This window comes from Archocentrus centrarchus, chromosome 6 (genome assembly GCF_007364275.1).
Source record: "Archocentrus centrarchus isolate MPI-CPG fArcCen1 chromosome 6, fArcCen1, whole genome shotgun sequence".
NCBI lineage: Eukaryota > Metazoa > Chordata > Actinopteri > Cichliformes > Cichlidae > Archocentrus > Archocentrus centrarchus.
Window position 1 is genome coordinate 11,318,071 of NC_044351.1, and position 24,568 is coordinate 11,342,638.

The 24,568-nt window shown below is 40.1% G+C and overlaps 1 protein-coding gene across 2 annotated transcripts in view; it reads left to right on the forward strand.

Annotated features, from left to right (window-relative positions):
- The first annotated feature begins 4,063 nt into the window (after positions 1-4,063).
- The window catches only part of ap3b2 (adaptor related protein complex 3 subunit beta 2), a 68,530-nt gene continuing 48,025 nt past the window's right edge, over positions 4,064-24,568 (forward strand). For both annotated transcript variants that reach the window (XM_030731329.1, XM_030731330.1), the window contains exon 1: positions 4,064-4,261. In XM_030731329.1, coding sequence (XP_030587189.1) covers positions 4,149-4,261 — 113 coding nt within the window. In that variant the 5' untranslated portion in view covers positions 4,064-4,148. The remainder of the gene's footprint in view (positions 4,262-24,568) is intronic.

Genomic DNA, 24,568 nt, shown 5'->3' on the forward strand with positions numbered 1-24,568 from the left:
GGTCAGTGTCACTACTGGTAGCATGAGGCGATACCTGGACTCTGTAGAGGTTTCTTCCAACTTCTCCAAGATGGAACATTGTACCATTGCCAGAAGTTTCACTGTCTCTCTCAGCACAGTCTCAAGAGCATGGAGGAGATTTCAGGTGAGAGGTGGTTATTTTAGGAGAGCTGGACAGAACTGTGGAAGATCTTTAACCCATCAGCAGGACCTTTATCTGCTCCCGGCCTTATGTGTAGAGTATGCAGTCTGATCCTGGAGGATGAAGGAATTGATACCATGGACTGGCCCCCACGCTCACTTAAAATCCAAGAGAACACCTCTGGGACATTATGTTTCAGTCCGTCCGATGCCGCAAGGTTGCACCTCAGATTGTTGAGGAGCTCAGTGATGTCCTGGTCCAGATGTGGGAGGAGATCCACCAGGACACCATAGGTCGTCTCACTGGGAGTATGTGCCGACATTGTCAGGCATGCATAACGGGCCATACAAACTACTGCTTGTTTGTTTTATAAGTTGCTGCAATGAAATTTCTGCACAATGCCTGAATCATTTTTCACTTTTTTTCGAGCTGTCTTTGAATTCAGGCCTCTGTAGATTGAGAATTTTCATCAATGTGGCATCCTTTTATTCCTAAAACATTACCCGGTCCATATCAGTGTAGATATCCAGCACCCCCCCCCCCCCCTTATTGAGATCTGATGTTGTCAAAGTGTTCTTTTAATTTATGTAGTTTAGTGTATGTTTTGTTCATCCCTCGAGGCTTTGATTTTATGTGCATTTGTAATTTGAGCCTTTTAATTGTATTTGAGTTGTAGTTTATTTGGAGTTGTTGATGCTTAGTTTACTCAGTGTTCTTTTTTCCGTACAGTTTGTCTTTGTGTTTCTTAATTAGTATTTGAGTTAGTTCTTGTTTTACTTTGTTAGTTATTTAGTCTCTGTCTGAACACGACTTTGACCATGATTCCAAGTTAATGCGACAATTGACTGACAAGCAGTTTCATGGTCAGGTGAGGTCTGCTCCCTTCTTATTTCACGACAAATGAAGCAGATATAATATCTAAAGTTGATTCAAAGTGTTGAAATTTTATTTAATGTCATTTTAATGTGATTTAAAATGTGAGTCCCAAAGAGATGTTGGTGCAAGTGAAGAAGGCCATGATTAAGCTCAACCCAAATAAACCTGTCAGAGACACAGCAAAGACTTTAGGAGAGGCCAAATCAACAGTCTTTGTTAAAAAGAAGGGATGCACTGAGCAGCTCAGTGACACCAAAAGCCTTGAAAGACCCCAGAAGACACCTAAAGTACATGATGACAAAATGATTAAGAAAAACAACTTTTAACCAAGTACAGAAGACTCCTGACAATCCATGATTGTCAAAGTCTACAATCATGAATGGAAATACAGAGATTAAAAAAAGGCTCAAAACACTGATTACACTTAAGAGCAGGAAGGTCAGATTAGACTTTGCCAGAAAACATCTGAGAGAGTTGGCACAGTTCTGTAAAAAAATAAAACAAAATCTTTGGGCAGATGAAATGAAGTTTAACTTGTAACAGAATAATGGGAAGAGAAAAGTATGGAGAAAGAAACAGCTGGTGAGCAAAATCATGCCACATTATCCATCTAACACAGTGGAGCCAGCATTACGGCATGGGTATGTATGGCTGCCAGTAGTATTTATTACAGTAGTATTTATTGATGATGAGACTGCTGATAGAAGTAGCAGGATGAACTGGGACGTGTACGAGGCCATACTTTCTGCTCAAATTCAGCCAAATGCTGTGAAATTGTTTAGACAGCACTTCACAGGGCAAACAGACAGTGACCCAAATCAAACTGCAAAAGCAACCCAAGAGTTTCTCAAGGTCAAGAAATGGGATATTCTTTTTTTTTTTTTTTTGTTATAAAGCCTGTCATGTCTGGCAGTTTTTGCAATCAGAATGATCATCTGAATGCAGTGGTGTACCAAACTATTTGCTTTTACAAGAGCAGCTCTATAAGTGTTCTATAGGCTACTCTTGTTAATGTTTGTTTTATTTTATTTGTTCATGCCAGGCCTGACAGTCAGGAAGGAAGGGGTAAGAAGAGGGATAAAGAAAAAGAGAGAAGGAAAGAAAAAAAAATTAAAATTTAAAAAAGGGGAGAAAATAGATACAGAAATGTAAATACACAAACATACACTTATTCACATGTCTATACACATGCATATACGCATACACACAATCTAGCTTTGGTTTGTAGTAATGTGTGCGTGTGCACCTCTGTCATGGAACGTACTCAGTAATGAGGGCAAGAAGCTGCAACCATGGCCCTCAGGATCCCGAGGCAAACAGGGAAGGCCACAGGGGACCTGGGCAATCCACAGAGCCCAGAAGACCTGAGGCCACATATCCCGATGGTAACTGCGTGCACACCCCAGAGGAGGAAGGAGGGAGACAGAGCACCCACAGTCAAAGGGCAAGAACCTAGAGAGCCAGAGGCAATGAGCAGCCCACCCCACCATAGGCCAGCCCCTCCAGCACGAGCTGAGAATGTGGCCTAGAGGCCCCAGGCACCCGAGAACCGCCTGACACCCAGCAGAGCCCCCCCATGCCAAAGAGGCCCAAGCCCCCCCCAGGCCACAACCACCAGGGGAATAGGCCAAAAGCCATGCCAAGACATCTGGCCATGCACCCCTGAACCCACAGGCACCCACACCCCAGGGGTGGCAGTGAAGACCAGTGGGGAGCAGTGGGGAGCAGTGGGGAGCGGTGGGGAGGGGTGAATCCCGCCCTCCGCAGCCATGTCCCACAGGGGCCAAGGCTCAGCAAGCCACAGACCCAGGGCCAGTTGCCCATACACACACCCACACACAAACATACATATATGGCAGTCACACACTCAGGCACACACACGGACAGTACATGAACACTAACTGTGGGCAAGCAGGCAAAAGCACAGAGCCAGCAGTGCCCCAGGGAAGCAGCCAACCCATCCCCGAACCACTAGCCAGCAGTGTTAATTTCGTGACAAACAAAATGATGTGTAAACCATGTGGGGCGACTATCTTGTGTAAAAACACGACAAATCTTAAACGACATCTGCAAACCAGTCACCCAGATCTCCACGCAAAGGTAAGCATTTTAATGTCATGCAGGGTAAAGTGTTTTTCACAGTTTAGCGTTTGTGTTTAGAGAAAATCTCCACACTGTGGTGGATTAGCCTTTCCTAATCTTAGTCCTGAACACTGCCCTGTACCTTTCAGAGCGTGTCCTGCTGTAAAACGCTCCATTACCTCAGTAAGGTGGTGTTAAGGATCAGGTGTGTGGGAAGCAGGTGAAATGCTAATGTTAATATTATTAATAATATTCCATAACTTTTAATAAATGTTTAATTTTGTGTAAGTGTATATAATAACTAATTCAAGGGAACTGAAGAAAAAACATTTACATTTTACACCCTTTATATTTTAGTCGACTGTAGATTTAGTCGACTATATTCTTACGATAATTCGTAAGAATAAAATTGAGGAGCAGGCAGCAGTGAACAGACAAGTGGGGCCACCTCAGCAGGTGGGATATTCTTCAATGGTCAAGTCAGACACCTGCTCTCAGCCAAGCAGAGCAGCTTTTCAGTTATTAAATACAAAACTGAATTCAGGCTTAGTAGAGCAACTCAGGGGAGGAAACGCAGCATTTGGTTATGTCCATGGGTTCTAGACTTCAGGCAGACATTGGCTGCAAAGTTTTTTCATCCAACTATTAGAAAGACTCTAAATTTATGTTAGTTTGTTCCATTACTTTTGAACCTCTAAAAATAGGAGACTGTGTATAAAAATGGATGTAACTCTTAAAGAGTTGATGCTAATTTTTTATGAACCCTTTGAATTAATGCTGCACATTAATTAATTCTGCACTTCAGGCACATATTGAATAGTTCTCTTCTATAACTTGGGGAAAAAAAGAAAAAAAAAACCCAATCACGTGACCACACAACCTCGTCGCTCCCCTCCTCTTCCACCCAGCATCCCGGAGATAATAGCGGTGTGTGTGTGCCTTTAAGAGCCGTGTATCCCGCTGCCTTCTGCACTGAATCTCCGTCGCTGCTGCCCTGTGAGGGCGAGAAGAACAAAAAACAAACACAAAAACACTGAAAGCCACGGCTATGTCTGCCAGCTCCGCTTTCAACGATGAGAAGGGCGGCTCGTCCAGTGTTGGGGAGCCTGAGTATGGTCACGATCCGGCGAGCGGAGGGATTTTCTCCTCCGACTACAAAAGGTATGAGCCACCTTCCTCGGTGCTGCCTGCCGCTGTTTCTGTTTGTCGTATTGTGGGGAGGGGGTTATGGGGGCAGCTTATGGTGGGGGAGGGGAAGCCTCCCGTCTGCTAACATATACAGAAAGTGAGCTCTAATGTCAGTAGATAGGGGACTGCAGGGTGAACTTAGTTTGCTCCTGCTACAGGCCCGTGATTGAAAGCAGCGTCTGCGTTTTCTAGTCCTGAATCTCGGGCTGTGATTTGGCCGCTGTAAGGCAGCGATATACGGCTCGCTGCTGTTGTTGACTCGTATTATTAGATTTATTCGCTTATGTGTGTCTGAAGCTTTAAAGGTTACGGTGTTTATACGTCACGTTTGTGAGGTGGGATGTGAAAGGCCTGTCACAGGGGGTATGAGGCCTCAGCTCCAGGTTTTCAGCACCACCCCTGCTGGACAGCGGCAGCAGCTCAGCCTGACGGTAGCGCACAGCCCCGGACCGGAAGGAAGTTCCAAATTATAACAGAAGGCAGTAATTACATGAAAATAGATCATCATTAGGTCGATAAAACAAAAAAAAAAACACCTAAGTAATATAACAAAACTAATATCCAAGTAGATAAATAAGTCTAGTATTGGTAACAATATATTTATATTGCATATTCAATATACTTGCAACTTAATTTTTTTGGTAAAAAAATTAATTGCAATTCATGTTTGGTCATGAAATTTGTGTTTGGTCGATTATTTCTTTGTTGTAACAATGCTTCTTGGCAATAAATCTTATCCTGCTGGAAAGCCTGTTTATTTCCCTTCAAATGGAACCACATTTGTAAGAAAATGCATTTGGGGGTTGAGCAGTAGAGTTGAGATTTTGGGTTGCACCCATGAGAAACTTTCCAGATCATCTCTGCCAATGCCAAACAGCTCATTTCCTTGCTACTTCCATAGATTTTCAATTGGATTCATGTCAGGTGATTTACTGGGCCATTCTAGCAACTTAATTTTCTTTCTCTGAAACCAGCTGAGAGCTTCATTGGCTGTGGGATCACTGTCTTTGCTGAAATGTCCACCCTCGTTTTATCTTCATCATCCTGGCAGATGGCGGCAGATTTTTATCAACAATGTCTTGGTCCATTTTTCCATTCATCCTTCCCTTAGTTATATGAAGTGCACCGGTGGCGCATGTTGAAAAACAGCCCCACAGCATGATGTTGTTCCCACCTCCAAACGTCCCTGCTGGTGTGGTGTTTTTGGCGTGATATAGTGACTTTTGACCTCCAAACATAGTGTGTATTATGGCATCCAAAGAGTTGCGGGGAGCACCTGGTCATGGTTGGTTTTGTGGTGAAATTATGTTATTTTATGGGCCCAACAGTACTCACTGGAACCTTCAGTAGTTTACAAATTCTTCTGTAACCAATGCCATCAGCCTGTTTTGCAATAATAAGGTTGCAAAGGTCTTGTGAGAGCTCACTGGTTTTACCCATCACGCAATGCTTGTGTGACATCTTTTTATAGGCTGTGTGTTATTTCTCATTAATATACATAACTTAATTTATGGACATCTATAGTTTGATTTCTTTGCATATGTGGATTGAATGGGTTGTTACCAACATCTGGTGAAAATTTTATGTCAAGAACACCTTTAGAAATATATTTACTTAGAAAATTGCTGTGTTCAGTACTTATTTTATCCACTGTAATTTACATTGCAGAAACTCAGTTTTAACACAACAGCATCTAATAAAGATATTAATTTAATCAAAGCTTGTGGTTCAGGAAAAACAAGGTAATATCTTGTTGATTTTTAGTCCTTTCCAGCCTAAAAATTTTGGTATTGTTACCAGGTGTGTTCTGGTATTAAAAAGCAGCTTGGAGTCATTTGTAAACAGTGTGACACATTCAGTTAAGTGGCTTACTAGTAGTATTATAACTAAATTACATGCAGCATTGTTGTGCTTAATTTCTGTTGTATGAGATTTGCTGAAGTTTTTAGTGCCTCTAATCCAGGTTTTTTATTTTGGCTTTACATTTGTGGAGTTGGAGGGGGTTTGAACATATGAAACAATAATGGACAGTCTGGAGTGACTAGTACACACAAACAGGAAAAAAGGCTGCAAACTGCTACAGAGAGGCACTCTACAATTACACAGTAAACTGTGAACTTTTCAATTAACCCATCATTAATTATTTACACCTGTTTCCTGTTAAGCATGCCGACTGAGAAATGTAAAAGGAGCTAGAGCCAAATTTTCTTTTTGAGCTTAATTTGCTGGAAAACATTTTTTAAAGCGTCTGCACCTGCACAGGTTTTTTCACGTGTTTAGGCTGATAAGGGCCTGTGTTTAGGCTGTAATGGGTATTTTGCTATTGAGGACATTTTGGCCTGAAACATAGTTATAGCTGTAAATTGTGGATATTTTCAAGCTCTCACTTTGAACATGCTGGGTCACTGAAAAGAAAATCCTTTACTTAAATGCTGTGCAAAAACTGTTAAGTCCGTCAGTTATGTTACTTTGAGGAGATCTGGTAAAATAAATTTTTTTTGTCTTGAGTAAAGCAGAGGAAAAGCATCAGATAAGATTTTGCTTTGTGTTTAAAGGTACAGTAAGTAATTTTTTGAAGTTATTTAATAGAGAAAAAGAATGTTGCATTCATAAATATACATTGATTAGTGGGTCTTCCAACAAATTGATGTGTTAGAAATAATCCATTAAAACACATAGGAGTGAGTGCCGGTTTGGAGGCCATGTAATTGTTGCCCTGCCAGCTTGAATTCTATGGACATCGCTGTTCAGCCTAATCACATACAAAGTATACCTTATAAGTTACTTTTAATTTAAACATCACAAATAGCTCTTTCAAACCTTTCATGCCTTATGTGACCATTTAACATTTGTACATGCACATTTTCATTATCTTTTTCTTAATATGCCTTTCTCCTCCTTCACCACTGCTCTCTCCTTCCTTATCGCCACCTCATCCTCTTCCTCGTCCCCTCAAGCCTCATTTCCTGAACTGAAGTCAGGGCTGTAACACACACAAATGTGTATAAACATGTTTATTTATTCCCTATATTGTAACAATTACTCATTGTCAGCAGATTAGACATAAAATCCTCCCGTCTTCGGACAGCTGACAATGAGCCGGTTAAACAACAGCTGGTTGTAAGCTAACATTATGCCAGCTAATGTTAGGCTTGAGTGTCCTAAAAATCACACTTTCCCTCTGATAAACAGTTTGATTACATTCTTGCATCATATGAGAGTTTATTAAGTCTCCGAGTCCAACAATGTTAGATCCACTTCAAAGAAAGACATATCTTGTGTTATTTTGAGGAAATTAAAAGAACTACACCTCCAATTGCATTTTGCCAATCAAGATGTCTTCTTTTATTCTATGATACTGAAAATTCAATAAAAATTGTCCTTGATAGATGACATGAAATTCTTACTGGATTCATCTTCTGGAAAACCCACTCCAAAAGTGTGCAGAGTTTCCCCTCAAGCCCTACCACATTCCTGAGAAAGCAAAGGACAATTTTGTTTAATGGGAAAAGGTCCATGGACTATGACATCACATTAAAAATTCCTAAGAAAAAAAAATCATCCTTGATAGCTGACATGAAATTCTTAACAGATTCCTTTTCTGGGACATCATGCCAAACCACTGCAGATCCATCCATCCGTTCTCTTCCACTTATACTGTTCAGGGTCGCAGGGGGTACTGGAGCCTATCCCAGCTGTCACAGGGTGAGAGGCAGGGTACACACTGCACAGGTCACCAGCCTGTCTAAGGGCTAACACAGAGAGACAGACAACCATTCACACTCACATTCACAACTATGGCCAATTTAGAATCACTAATCAACCTAGCCCCAGTAACTACATGTCTTTCAACTGTGGGAGGAAACCAGAGTAAAACCACGCAAACATGGGGAGAACATGCAAACTCCACACAGAAAGGCCCGGTCCAAGGTGAATTCAAACCCACACCTTCTTGCTGTGAGGCAGCAATGCTAACCACCATGCTGCCACTGCAGATATTAAAGGATAATTCTACTCAAATTCAAAAGTTAATGGACTACAATAACATTACATCAAAAATTCATAGAAAATCATGTGAATGTTGGTACGAAATTCTCAGCGGATTCCTCTTAAGGCTCAACCACACTCTACGTGTGTGTAGTTTCATCACAAACCGCTGCCATGTTCCTGAGAAAATTACACTCTTGTTTCACAATGCCATGTGGATATTATATCATATCAAAACTTAAAAAAACAAACAAAAAAAAAGCCAGTCCTGGCAGCTGACATGGAATTCTGAGCAGATTCCTTTTCTTGGTCACTCACACTACATTTGTGCAGTTTCCTCTCAAACCACTGTAATATTCTTGAGAAAATAAAAGACAATTATAACACTAGTACTTTCTCTTATTGAAGATCAATTTATTTTGCTCATTTCAGTCATAGTTAGTAACCCAAGTTTACCAATGTGATATGTTTTATTTTTCAATTACATAATATAGTATAATTTAGTCTACAGAATATAGCTGAACATTATCAAACTTTCATGCTTCAGATCATCAAACATATTTTAATATTAGGCAAAAATAACAAGTACAAGTACAAAATGCAGTTTTCCGTTTATATATATCCCGATTAATCGTTGCTATTGTCACTAGTGGGTACCAGATGGTTAGACTAATTGTTAAGATTTTAATTGATGCCGTAAATGGTTGTCCTAAATGTTACGCAGCCATCTGCCGCCAGATAGAGCTGCAGCCCTGATGTCGTTATAGAAAAATGCCATAACTCTATTAATTGGCGTGATATTTTTATTAGGTCTAATACTTTTAGTTATTTTTGAAGTTTTACAATGTAACCTTATGTGCACCTGTGTGATCATTTGTGCATTTCCGGCTACTTCCCCCAAGTTTATACAAAGAAGCGGAAAAACCTAGAGGGACAAATGTCTTTGTGACTTAAAAGAAAAAACTGACCACAGCAAAGAGTAGTTTATGTTTCTGAAAAATATCTGGTGGGACAGCTCTGTGGTTAATTAATTCAATTCAGTTCAATTCAATTATATTTATATAGCACTAAATCACATCAGTCGCCTCAATGTGCTTTATAATGTAAGGTAAAGACTTTACAATAATTATGTGAGGTCACCCAACTGGCAATAAAAATGACCTAGCTGTAAGTTACTGAAGTTTTTTTTTTTTTAGTTTTAGACATCTAAAGGTAATAAAAGCTGGCACATCGATGTAGTGGTTAGCACTGTTCTGGGCTCAAATCCACTGGCCAGCTGGGACCTTTCTGTGTGGAGCTTCCATGTTATCCCTGTGCCTCTGTGGGCTCTCTCTGACTCCCTCCCACAGTTAAAAGTTGTGCATGTTAGGTTAGGCTAGGTTAATTGGTGGTTCTAAACTGGCTGTAGGTGTGAATAAGAGTGTGAACGATTGGGCTTTTCTCATTTCACTAATTTATGCCTCCTCCGTCCTTCGTCCTCCTGGCTGTGACCTGGACATCAATCTCAGCATGACATGCCGAAGGATGTATCAATTTGTAAAATGCATTGGGCGGGGAGGTATAGAGGAAGCTTGCTGCAGGGGCTATGATCAAGGATGGGCAGGTGCACCTTCAGTGTGTAAAAGAGTTGTTACATCCAGTTGTAAAGTACAAACCATGGCAAAAGGAGGACTCCTTGAATAACTTTTTTTCATCCGTATGTTGTTCCCATTATTTAAGATGATCAAACTTTCTACCCTTCAGTGTTTTTTTTTTTGAGTGACAAGAAAAGGTAAATCTTCCACACTGTTCCATGTTGTGAATTTAATTTAAAAAAAAAAAATGCGGCTCTAAATGTAAAAAATGTCATAAGCACTATTACATCTGAGATCATAAAATACAGCAGTGGTCAGGTCTATAACAAAACAATGTCTTATGCAGTTGTGCCACACATCAGACTTCATCAACATTGCTTTAAAACGAGGCTCCAAAGCAAGGATGTCTCATTTGTTAAATGCCTCTGGCCTTGGTTCCTCCTCGTGTCTCTTCATCTCCTCTGCTCACATCTTTGCTGGGAGGGATGAAGACACAAGGAGAGGAACTGAAGATGTGCAATTTAGGATATTAGAAAGGAGGTTTGTCTCTGTGTGTTAGGCCTCATACAACCTGTGAAGAGTGTACCCCCCTCTCAACTTTTGACAGCTGCTATAGAAGCCATTTTTAAAAAGGGATTTACTTTTGTGCATCTGTGCTATTGCTCCAGTGAAAGTGGCAATAAACATATGAAGGCTATATGGGTGAAGCAAGAATGTCCCCAGCTTCTTTTTTTAATGCCTTCATCTTCGCAATAATTCACCAGCAGAGGGAGCCCAATGTTTACAGATGGCAGAATTTCATGCTCTGGACTGTGACCTTTGGATCTGGAGGAGGAGGTTTTTGTCTCAAGTCTGTCTGGCAAATATTAGTCATTAGTTTAGTGAAATTCCGCCTGGATAATTTAATTTTTTCCACTGTGGGCTGGGCACTGTTGATATAGAGGTGTGTGTGTGTGTGTGTGCAGAAGTCGAATCTCCCCGGTGAAGGTGGATTAACCAGTTTGTCTGCAAACATAATAGTGAAAGCACTAACGCGACCTTCACTGTTGTTGTCTTGGAGACACGTTCGATGTGAAATGTTGCTTCAGTCCTCAAACCACGTCAGTCCTTTTGTATATTATCATCCTGAGCAAAGATTGGCTTTCCTCCTTTTTTAAAGGTGTACACTGCCCTTCAGCACTGAAGACATGGCTATAAATTTACCAGGGTGACTGATGCAGGTGACTTTTTCTTTACAAGGCTGAAAGGTAAAAATCTCAGTTTCTGGCTTGTTCTTTTTAATCATGGGGCAGTTAAACAATTTATTTGCTCTTAAACCATAAAATCAAATGTCAAGTGGTCTAAATTTATATTTATGGGACAGCTGCTCCTCTTGGCTGATAAATCTGTGGGATCCCTTTGTGATTTTTACATTTCTGTCAGTCAACAATGATGAAGCAAAGCCTGTGACAGAGTTCATGCAGGAAACTTGAGATGGACTGCATCTCATGCACATGATTTCAGCTTCACTCTCTTCACATCATATACCAAATACATCTTCCCAGTTTGGGGTCTGTTTAAGCTGCAGATTTCTCATCCCTCCCTCTGAGATGTCAGTAATGCTGCTGCTCTGCATCACTGCCTGCTGTTTCCTCCACCACCCTGGCATCAACCTGGAGGCTCCAGAGGGATTTTTACTCATCCTTTTCACTTTCTACATAGCAGCAGGGAGTGATGTGCTCGAAGATCCAAACTCTAATTATATTCTTCTGCTCCATGTGGTTGTCTCTGGGTGTCCCCATCACCAGAAAAAGAAAAAAGAAAAAAAAAGAAACATTACTGTTTTAAAGGAATTGTTTGGCATTTTAAATGGTAAGCCTTTTTTGAAAAGCGTAGCTTGGCAGTAAGACTAAAAACAATTAACCTGGATCTGAACATGTAATATTTTGTATGTTTAGTCATTAGAAAAAGACAATTTCACAGTGATGATAGATCTATATTGGCTTCACTCACCAAACACTAAACATAAAGTATAATATTAACCTTTCTGACCATGTCAAGACAAACTTAAAGTGTATAAGTTTCACAAACGCTACATTTATAGCTGAGTTGTTGTACCAGACTGCATTAGTAGTACTTGGTGAATGTATGTCCTCCTGTTCCTCGGCTTTGTGTCAAGCTAAGATCTGAATGGGTCATCTTCACAAAGCAAAAAATGTGATGTCAAATTATTGTCGTCACTGTGAAATTGTAAAACACAACCAGGAAGCAGTGTTAATTTCGTTGATGAAATATTTTCGTCATAGTTTTCGTCAACGACCCTTTTTTTCATGACGATAACGAGACGATAACTAAATTAAAACTACGATAACAAAATTAGTTGACACTTTCGTCAACGAATGAAAACGAGACGAAAATGCTTGGCGGGGACGACATCCAATCAGAACTGACTTAATTTTGTGACAGGGCGGGACAAGTTAGGAAAACATCCAATCAAACGCACAGTTGCACAAATTTGTTCTAAACCCAGGAAGACCAAACGAGCCTGTGATTTGTCTTTACTTCCGATAGAACTAAGTGATGTAAACAATGTCAGCAGGGAGAAAGAGAAGAGCCGATGTATGGACACATTTGTCCTTTGACGTGACAAACAAAACGATGCGTAAACCATGTGGGGCGACTATCTCGGGTAAAAACATGACAAATCTTAAACAATATCTGCAAACCAGTCACCCAGATCTCCACGCAAAGGTAAGCATTTTAATGTCATGCAGGGTAAAGTGTTTTTCCCAGTTTAGCGTTTGTGTTTAGAGAAAATCTCCACATCGCGGTGGATTAGCCTTTCCTAATCTTAGTCCTGAACACTGCCCTGTACCTTTCAGAGTGTGTCCTGCTGTAAAACGCTCGTATTGTCTCAGTAAGGTGGTGTTAATTGATCAGGTGTGTGGGAAGCAGGTGAAACGCTAATGTTAATATTATTAATAATATTCCATAACTTTTAATAAATGTTTAATTTTGTGTAAGTGTGACTAATTCAAGGGAACTGAAGAAAAAGCATTTACATTTTACACTCTTTATATTTTAGTCGACTAAATTGACTGTAGATTTAGTCGACTATATTCTTACGATAATTCGTCGACTAAAACTAGACTAAAATTAAAACTATTCAGATGACTAAATTATGACTAAAACTAAATTACTTTTTTATCAAAAGACTATGACTAAAACTAAATCAAAATTTGCTGTCAAAGTTAACACTGCCAGGAAGTTAATACTAGTAGCCCAACTCATATCCACGAAGTGTTCTAACACTGTTTTGTTCAGAATAATGTCAGATATTATTGTTTGCATTAATTCTGCAGGTTTTTAGGGAGTGCAATAATAAAATCTCTCATTCGATATTCTTTATACACCAATCAAGGATAACATGACCACTGACATATGAAGTGAATAACACTGATTATCTCTTCATCATGTTAGTGGGTGGACTATATTAGGGAGGAAGTGAACATTTTGTCCTCAAATTTGATGTATTAGAATCAGGAAAAATGGGCAAGTGTGAGGATTTCAGCAAGTTTGACAAGGGCTAAATACACTGGTCAACAAAAAAACCCTTTTTGTCTGCTACCTGAGGAAAAACAACTGATTTTTACTAATTTGGGTATGCTGATGCCAAATATGCAAACAGAGTTTCTCTAGCTTCAAAATTCTTCAGGATCTTGAGTTGCGTAACTATGCCAATAAATGCCAATCGCCAAAGTCGATGTCAGTGATTTTATTAGAAAAGTACACCATGAACATACAACTGGTGAAAAGAAGACACAGATGGAGCGCCAGGATAGCTCAGTGCGTGAGCAGGTGATCATGTATGCCGTTTGGCTGTGTGGCCAGTGCAGGTTCGAGGCCAGGCCTGTCGCCATTTGCCGCATGTCTTCTCCTGTTTCTCCTCCCCGCTTTCCTGTCTATCTCCACTGGAAAACTATCAAATAAAGCCGAAAAAAAAAAAAAAAAAAGACACAGATACTAAAATCAATCATATGAGGAATCTCTAACTAATACAGTCCACAGTTAGTCTGCCTAAACAGTTCAAAAGTGTGACAAACACTTGCTCTTGTGCTTCACAGAGGTTTCATGCTGTAGGAACCAGCAGTAGTCACCCATCATGTTTGCGTTATAGTGCCCCTGGTACCTGGTCTTCATTTCAGAGATATCTTGATGGAACCTTTCACCATGCTCATCGCTCACATCACCCAAATTGGGTGGAAAGAAGTCAAGATGAGAGTGAAGGAAGTGAATCTTAAGCGACATTCTGCAACCCACGCGTTTGAATGATATGAGCATGTCATCAAGTAGTTCTTCATAGTTTGTCCAACAATGGACACACGAACATCAGATCATGTACACCCTTTCATGGAAACAGTATTCCCTGGTTTGAAGAGCACAACAATGAGTTTGAGGTGCTGACTTGGCCTCCAAATTCCCCAGATCTCAATCCAATTGAGCATCTGTGGATGTGCTGGACAAACAAATCTGATCCATGGAGGCCCCACTTTGCAACCTGCTAACATATTGGTGCCAAATATCACAACACACATTCATGGGTCTAATGGAGTCTCAATCGCCTCAATTGGTCACAGCAAAAAGCAGCAAAAGGGGGGGCGAACACAGTATTGTGTTGCTGTTATTTCATCTATTGTTGCTACAAGTCACATAATTTCACGGTCTTTCCATTGTCAATGGTCACCACATCAGTGCTAGTCCCTTCTTGTGTGTGTGTGTGTGTGTGTGTGTGTGTGTGTGTGTGTGTGTGTGTGTGTGTGTGTGTCCCATCGATGAACAAAGATGTCCAGGGCTGGACTGGGACAAAAAATCGGCCCTGGCATTTTTGACTTAGACCGGCCCGCAACTCTGTATCTCTGACAACACAATGTAGCTACCAGACTTATTTCTATTGTGGCCCCACAGAAGATGAATATAAATAATCCAACTTAAGACTATATGAGAGTTTAGCAATTCATATATAATTTTCCACTAGCCCTCCTTCATTTAGTGGATGTGATACCATTGCACTGCACCTAAAAACCAGACACAAAAAAGGGAGAAAGTCTAAGTTAAGACGTGGCAGCAGTAGCAGTCTGTTGTTGTCAGAATGATTTGCTGTCAGAAGTGGATTGTAGGAGGAAGTATAAAAGAAAAAAACTTGTGATGTTCATTTTTGTTTTTTGTTTTTTTTGAATGGCGAGTACTTCAAAATGAGAACCAGGAGTTTGTTAAACCATCAAAGGTATTTCCTGAGGAAACTGCAGGAATAAATTTTCTCCGTTTATATATTGAATTGCATTTTTTTCTTTTCTTTCTCTTTCTTTTTTTTCTTTACTGCCTTATAAAAGATGTTGCTGGTGCAGCAGCCCCAGGGTTTGCTCTTGATGACATCATGGGATAAAAATCTTGTTAGTCTTAAGCAAATGTCAACAAATCCACAAATTCTCACTGAGCTGCTACAGATCACAGGAAGCCCGCATGTGAATTGTGCTTCAAGTCAGTTATTTTGGTTAGAGCCACGTAGAAATAAGTGGGGGAGAGAGAGAGAGAGAGAGAGAGAGAGAGAGAGAGAGATGTCCTCATCACGACACTGCCAAGAAAGCTGAGTCATGTAAGAGGAGAAAAACGAGGCACAACAGTGGCTATAAAAAATGAATAAGACAGGACCGTTTTTAAACATAATGAGCAAGTGGAGAGAGGAAATATTTCAAAGCATCTGTCGGGTATCAGCAAAGGCTCATTGGCAGCGAGTCCAGGTGAAAGCAGTTTTTAAAAAAAAAGCTGTAATAGAGGGAGAGGTGCAATTTCGAGCTGTTAATGTGAAGATTTGGAGAAAAGATGACAAGCACGAGGGGGAGCGGGTGTTAACGTGGCAAAAGGTGGGAGAGGCTGTGTCATTGTTGGAGAGCTGGGATATAAATATATTGCACACACAGGCGCGTGCGCGCAGAGAAGGAGGGAGATGCTGGTGCAGCAACAGGAACCACATGAGCAGCGGGAGGAGTCGCGAGAGGAGAGGCGTCACGGCAAATAAAACTCCACGCCCCTCGCTGCTGAGCATCCATTTACTGAGCAGCTGATGTCTGCTGGTACACTCAGCAGTAACAGAAGAGGAGGGGAAAAAATATAACAGAGCTCCGGAGCTACCGCTGGATTTGGATTAGGCAGCATCCTCTCCACAGTGGAGCATTTATGAAGAGGGTTGTCGTGCCAGGCTTGCAAGAAATGTCCACATACTTCACCTCAGAGGAAAGGAGTATTTGTAACAGAGTAGCTGACGCTGCTCTTTGTCGCGTGAAAACTGTCTGAGGAGCACCGAGAGAATTTCCTCTGATTGACGGGAAAGATTTGCTCGGGAAAGCTCGAGTCTTCTCATTGTTTTTCCACGTGATCCATCTGTGGTTCTACAGGTTGAGACTACATTTCGACCATGACCACCATGCAAAAGCTGTTGCAGCTGCCGGTGAATGCGGTGAACATTGTGAAGACTGTGCAAAGTCAGGTCCAAGGCCAAGAGGAGGACAAGAGCCCCGTGCTGACCCCTGACAGTGGGCAGCAGGCTTGGTACAGTGCCCTCCAGCCTGATGAGCTGCGCCACCTTCGATCTGGAGGTACAGGCGGAGGTGGTGGTGGTGCAGGAGGGGGAGACCAGGAGGAACGAGCCCCACTAGAGGAAGGTGGTGGTGGAGGTGGTGGTGGCAGCAGTTTCCAAACTCAGCCGCTGCGGTAGGTTAATCCAGACCACATCAGTGCTAGAGTTTTAAATTTAAGAGTGTTTAATGGCTTCTTTTCCAGGGAAGATTTCAATGAATGCAACTTGAGAACAAGCTTTCTTTGTTTGCCTCCTGAGCCTTTTAAAACCATGAAAATAAAATGATTTAATTTAGTCAAATTCCTTAAAAGTCCTATAGAACAAATGGTAAGAGGTTATCCAATAGACTAATGACTTGCTGTAAAGCATGGAGAAAGAATTTTCCAAGAACACCCATGGAAAATTCATCGATTTAGCTGAACTGATCTTAATGTCACCTGACAGTGTTGACTGACTCAAATACTTTTCCATGCTTCCCATTTAGCTGGCTGGGTAGTAATCCTAGCTACATTCTTTAAAATGATCTTGTTTGTGTAATATGTTATATGGTTATGTTATTGTTTTCACATTCATAAGTTTCGCGGTAAATCGATGCTTTTGCATCTGTGGTTTTCTTTTACTGTCCAGTAAAGCTATCAACCTGCCAGTGTCTGCAGATGAAAATTAGGCCATGTGATTAAACGGGGCATATTTACATGCATCTCAATGAATGTGCATTTTCCTTTTTAAATAGAAAAATATAAACATACACTGCTGTGGAAAAGTCTTGCATCACCCCCATTTCTTTATATTTTGCCTGAAAAATGGGAAATGGGTGCAGCAATTTATTGTAGCATGTGCAAACATACATGGAAATGCTAAGTTTGCTAAGATGTCTGTTATGTGTAGACACAACACTGGTTCACCCATTGAGTTAGGTTCATTTTTTTATGCTTGAATGATTCATAGGCTAGTGTGAAGTGACTTAACAAACACAATATTCCTCTGAAAACGATGAAGTACAAGGACTGGACTGGAAATGGGTGAAGAACAACCAATGTCCAAAGAAAAACTCTGGAGAAAACCTAGAGAACTATTGCTCATCACCACTTTAAAGCATTACAAGAAGGTCTGGCTCCTTCAAAGCAAAATATACAGAAATGAAGGGAGAGGGGTATCAAGACCTTTGCACAGAAAAAGTTTATTGCACCCTGAAATATGTGTGATTTTATAACAAACTGATTTGATGTGCCACAGCCATGTCAGACTTATGCTGGGCTAAAGATAATGTGGTAGGGAGTAATGGGCACAGTGGGCTGGTGTAAATGCATGCACTTTGTAATGATACATCAAAAGGTTATGACTTATATTTTTATGACCCCTTAGCTGTGGATCCAGGTTCCCTAGGGGTCCCTGCACCCCACTTTGAGAGCTATTGTTGTCAAGTAACATAAGCCAACAAGGTTGGGAATCCTTGTATCCAACATAGAGCACAGCTGCAAAGTGGACTAGCTCTTATATAGCGCTTTTCTACTCAGTCAGAGCACTCAAAGCACTTACACAACACGTTTTACATTTACCCATGCACTCACAATCATACAAGCACTTACATGTTTCTACTAAGCTAAGTGCTTTTTTAATTAACTAACATTCATACTCCGACAGGACGGTCGGAGAGCAACTTGGGGTTAAGAATCTTGCCCAAGGATACATTGGCATGTAGCCTGGAGTAGCCAGGAATCGAACCGCTGACCTTCCGATCAGTAGGTGACCTGCTCTACCTACTGAGCTACAGCCACCCCAAGTGTAGCTAGAATGTACTGTAGAGTCTGCTTCTGAAAATTGGCATCATTATCATCAGTCTGCTGGACATTTTTCGATGGTCCTAAATCAGAAGACGTTCAGTTTACAAAACATACAAAAGAGACAAGCAGAAAATGCTTGACCTGGAGAAGCTAGAAAGAGAAAATGTCTGACACTTCTAAACCAATTAATTATTAAAAGAATTAACCATTAAATTCCTACTGCTGGACTAATGAAATAAAAGAGTGCTACTGTAGGTTCACATCTATAAGGATCATCAGGGAGCAACTTATGGACATGCCTGTATGCAACATGTGAAATATGTTGTAGAGTAGACATGGCTTCAATTTTAAGTCCAAAAATATGGGAATCCCTTATATTATATGCCATGGTCCCCTGTAAAGGACCTGGACAGGAAGTAAAGCAAAGGGATTTAGTAAAGAAGCTGTTTATTGGAATCTGGTTATGTGAAGCAAAGGCAATGAAGCTTCTATAAGTAATAAGACTGCAAACCCCTAAAATGAAAAGGCAATGCAGTGCTCTTCAGAAACAGTTTTGCATCAAGAGGGATATAATTACACTTTCAGATTTTATTGGGTCATACCTACCAGCTACAGATGTTTCTTTTAATTTTACAAAATTAGAGCAGCACAGAAGTTCAGTTCTGGTTGATTTTAAGAGGCAAATTCTACCATCTCTCAATGTGGAAAAACAAGACGCGTCTCTGCTAAGAGAACTGGCTTATGTAAAACAGCTGCTTATAAATTCAAACTGCAACTCTTCAATCTTTCACTTGCTGCTGATTCATGCAAATACATTTTCATATCTTTTGCTTTTCATGTTAATACACCCTGTTCGTGCTGAACAAACTGACATTGCACTTAAAAGTGTATCATTAAACACTGGCCTACTCCCATGGAGACTTTCCAGAAGAAGAGCCCTGCTGATCTCTTGGCGATGGTGGCAGGTAACCTGACCGCCCATGTGCGCTGTTGTACCACACTGGGTTAAATAATTCAGAGCCGCTTGTAAATTCATCTGTTGTTCAGCAGGACAGAGCAAAATCCAGAGAAATGAGAGACTCTGTGTTGGTGTTGAATTACTGTGGATCCTTTGAGCTCAAGCAGGGATGCATAAAACCAGTTAGAGGTTCATTTTTCCTGTAGGTGCTCAATATAGTCTTTTTATTTCAAAGAATTAAAAACTGCTCATCTAGCACTATGAGTACTTTTGTCTTGCAGTCATAACTTTTAATTCAGGCTTTGAATCTTTCTGTTGGTTAGCTTTGACAGAAATAACTGCTAGAAAGAGAAACTCTCCCTCCCCTGCAGTTTTTGACCATATGTGCCACTACAGCTACTGCCTCATCCACTATCTCTAATAATGCATGTGTGACTTATCAGCGTGTGTGCAAATAACTCATCATTCCTGTTTGACACGTTCAATGTTTGTCCACAGCTACAGCAAATGTAATGAATGTTTGCAGGTCCATTTTTAATGAGATCTTCTAAAGGCTTGTTTGTCTTCAAACAGGCCACATCAGTTCCTTTCAATTTATTAATTAGTTAAGCTGATCAGGGGGTTAACACAAGCTGGGAAAGCAAATTAAGCCTTTGGTTGGGTGGTTTCACTGTGGCTGCTAAATTTAGAAATTTACTGTGGCTTTAAATCATAATTTAGTGATTTCCTGTTTCCTAGAATCGGTGCTGATTGCATTCAGAAAGGGCGTGATCTCTTTGCATTCAGCAGAGGCAAAAAGGACGAATGCGACATCATGTTGCTGCAGTGCAATTTAACAGGATTTCCACCAGTGGAAATTTGGCTCCTGTACAGTTATTTCTATTATGAAAATACAGGATTTCAGGCGTAGCATCATCCCATTCAGCTTGGCATTATTTTGCAGCTTTGTAATTTATGGTGTGTTCTACAATATCTGCCACTTTTCATATGAGAGACAGTCCGAAAAACATTGTTGTGCTTTGTTCTCTACATTTCATTCAGTAGAAAGTGTGATAAATTCTGCCATAACTGTGTGGATGATAAAAATGATCAGCATTTGTAGATTTTATTGAAATCCTTCAGCGATTCCTTGATGTTTTGGAGTGCTGCCGCCTAGTTAAGTGGACATTTTATCCTATGAATTATCTCAGCATCAACTGTACAAGGATTGGTGCAAGACTTGATGAATGCATTCATGTTTCCCAGAGGATGAATCCCGGTGGCTTTAATGATCCATGAGCTTTCCGAAGTAGCTCAATCAGATTCATTTTTCACCCATCCAATGAAATATCTTTCCATCATCTGCATGGATTAGCACAAAGTTTGATTCAAATATTTGTTGATCCCAGAGGATGAGTCCTCATTCTTGTAACGATTCCCTGAGCCTTCTGTAGTGCCACCTGCTGTTTCCATGTTTAATCATAAAATATCAGTATGATAACAGCATCAACTGTATATGAATTGGGATAAAAGCTGCTGCAAACATTTGTGGTTTCCAGAGGTTGAATCTTAATGACTTTGTCGATCCCCTTTTTTAGCACCACAATAAGGTTAACGTTTGTTGACGCTCATGCTCGGACGTGGTGGATTATTCTTTGAGTCACTGCTTATAGACACCCGACAAAAATGGTTGTTTATTAAAAAAAAAAATTTTAACAGCAGAAGAAAAAAAAAAGTTTATTTAGTCTTCTTCTCATAAGCCATATATTTATTGTATAAAGTAAAGTAATCAAAAACAGGCAGCATTAGTTGTATATTGCCTGACAATAAAGGCAATGTCCTACCTCAAAGGAATAAACAGCCACAACCGCTGTTTGCAGCGACTGCTTGTGACCTTTTGTCAGTCATGGTTCTTTGGATGTAACATTTAAATGTCCAGAATGATTCCCCTCTCTCTGCCATCTGTTGTGACCGTCTTTCACCCTCAGTTAATGGTGTAGAATGGTAAATGGACTGGTTCTTACATAGTGCTTTTCTACTCTACAGGAGCAAAGCACTTTTTACAACATGTCTCATTCACATACAAGCACTTTCCACATTTAAGTGCTTTCTATCTATCATTCACACACAATCACACGCAGATGAACACATCTGGAGCAACTTGGGCTTCAGTATCTTGCCCACAGACCGGAGCGGGGCACCAACTATTCGCTCTACCTCCTGAGCCACACCCACCTCATAATGAGCCACAACGGTAAAGGCGTGCCTCATTCGAACTGCTTGCCAGTTCTTAAAATTTAAACTATCTGGTGGCCATTAAAGCATACGTGTGACGTGCATATGATCGTGCATCGTTGGATGAATTAATAGTCAAAAGCCTTTGAAATCACATACCTCCCACAGGATTACCTTTAATGACTCTGATACTCTATGAAGTCTACATGCAGTCTTAATTCAAATCTTCAGTCATGAAATCAGACTTTTCACTTTATGGATATTTTGGTCAAAAAAATTTTACAGAGACAATATTCCTACAATGTTTATGGAAACTTTGACCAAAAAGAAATGGCAATAATGCTGTCATTCAGGTTCATCTATAAATTTATTTTTTTTTCCAATAAATTTTCTTTTTTGGCAAATGAATTAAACTCAAAATAAAAGTGCACAGAGGTGGTGACAGTCTGTGGCCACTACTGTACAAAACACACACCCCCTTACAGCATTGCTTACAATATTTTCATATATACATTATTTCACTTTTAAATAGCATCATTATCATCAGTACACTATAATTGTGGCCAACCTGTTTGCACTATGCCTCAACTTTTGTTTAGGCCTATTTAGCAAATGTTAGCTTTAAACTGTCAGCATGGTAAATCATATATGTGCCCTAATGAGTGTTCTGGCAGCACTTGGTAATTTTTCATAAGGTACATATATTGCCACTAGCTGCTTTAGTTGTTGGATGTTTTTGGGACTCATCTTGTAACGTTCTTCTCTATTTTTCACTTTTAAACAAAAAAGGCTTCCATTTCTTCTCTCCTCAAAGGAAGTAGATGTTCAGTTTCAGACTGTACTAAACAGAGTGTGTTGATAAAAATGTTCGCTTGTTTTAGCCAAAGGCTGCGATTCATTACCATAATTTTACAGGATGAAATGAACCACTGGGACCTTCCTTTTTCTGCTGTAAATCAGTATTTGGTTCACTCATCCTCATCCCAGTACTTTTGGCAAATTGTATTTGCATTATCCATTCATTTGTTTTCTTGTTTTGGGACACAGCTACTTATTTGTGACCAAAAAAAGCCCCAGCATGAGTTCTCCACTTGCATCCAAAAATAATCCTCACTGTCATGGCTTAATTTGACAGTCTTTGATGAGAGTAGGTTTTGAAGTGTGTGACAGCGTGAACTATATTATTCGTGAAGCAATGCAATTATTAACACTTTGATGCTTGACGGAGCAAAAAAGCAGAGCCTTTTCTTAGCACACAGACTCACAAACGCCTGCGCGCACACACTTTAAACTCGGGGCAGAGTCGTGATAAACCGACTCTCTTCTGCAGCAGCCACCTCCTCACAGACTGCAAGCCTCCATTCACTGCTGTCACATGACCAAAACAGATGAATTATATCGTGCGCCCCAGCAGCCTCCCACTCTTACAGCAGAGTAAGTTAAAGTTCTGGCTGCACTTTGATTATTTACTGTAGGAAGTAATTTGTGGCACTGGTTGGAGTCTGATTTGAATAACATTCATACTGTTGGGAGATACATGCACACGGCACAGGGAGATAATAAATTAATCACAACACTGTGTTAAAATAATTTCCTTATACATTCTGTGATTGTTGAAGCTTTTTGGCTCTTCCGGCTCTCATCATGCTTGTGCAGATTCATTTATCTATGACAAATATTCTAAAATGTTTTAATACTTCATAAAACTGACTCATTTTTGTCAGTTGAGCTGTTTGCATTGTCATTTTGGACATTAAGTGTCTGCCTCAAGGCTTCTGCAGCACTAAATATTTCTAATCTAGGTGTGTTAGCCACGGTTCACCGCAAAACATTACACTGTTACGAAGAGAAGTGGAAAACTACAATAAAATGGAACCCCTACACTCTGGACAGGTCCCTAGGTCTGATGAATCCAAGACCATATAAACCAAGGTGATCCAATATCATCAAAATTTTTTTTAAATCAGTGTATAAATTCAGACCTGCTTTAAAATGTGCATCCATGCAAATTTTCTGAGTAGAAGTTCCAAGGTGCACGGACGAGAGGACTAGATCTGAAGAAGTTAAAGCTCCACCAACACTTGTCGTACTGCATGTACCTTTATCAGTGTCATCAGAAAACATATTACACATGACATTTTAAATATGATAGGTATACAGTAGGAAAAAATGCAAAACAACCAGTCATATACATCCTCATTCAAATCTGCCAGTGAGACACCAACAAGGATGGGCTGGGTCTGTGATCATGTGGTTTAGATCACTGTGCTTGACAATAGTAAGTTTTCCAGTGGAAAACTTTGTTAGCACCTATATAATTTATATAGCTATAATCAACTACAATCAGCACTTTTCCAGTGCTGATTGTAGCCATACGAGATGCAGAATACATATAATGCATATCAGTAATATGTGTGCATATACTGTAGTAATTACTAAATATCAGTGGATTTAATCTTCTTACTGTGAAGATTGTAGCATATGTACGTGCATCTGTTCCTAACTCCTCCTAGACACCATGTCTGTTTTCATACATGAGCAAAGTGGAGGCCTGCATTTTTGCTAGTTTATTCAATTGAAGGGAATTACTGGCAATCCTATACAGAGTGTACCCCACCTATTGCTCCATGACAGCTGGGATAGGCTCAAACCACCTCAGCCCTGATAAGGATGGATGGGTCTGACATATCAATTACAGAAATCTAATAATGGATTTCTTTATTTATACCACAATCTGCTACCAAATGTTGAACATTTGGTAGCAGATTGTGATATAAATAAAGAAATCCTGGAAAAAATATTATACATTTACATTTAAGAGGTAATGGTCAAATTCAAAAGCACACACCCTAATATAATATAGTTCTCTTTATTTTTTCTATATACTTTAGTTAAAAGAGAAGCTATAAGAAATAGTATCTCAGTGGCAGCAATAAAGTTGTTTGTGTAGAAAATCCCAGTTTTGTCACATCAGAACTTCCCATCTCTCATCTGTTTTAAAACAGTGTGTAGTCATTTGTTTAGTAGAGACTCTGGACTTGGTTGTGAGAGTTGTTCATCCCAGACCTTCAATCCTACTTGCAAATGCTGTCAGATGCAACAAATGCTCTTTGGGAAATCAGGAAATCACTTAACTTCATTTTATTGCAT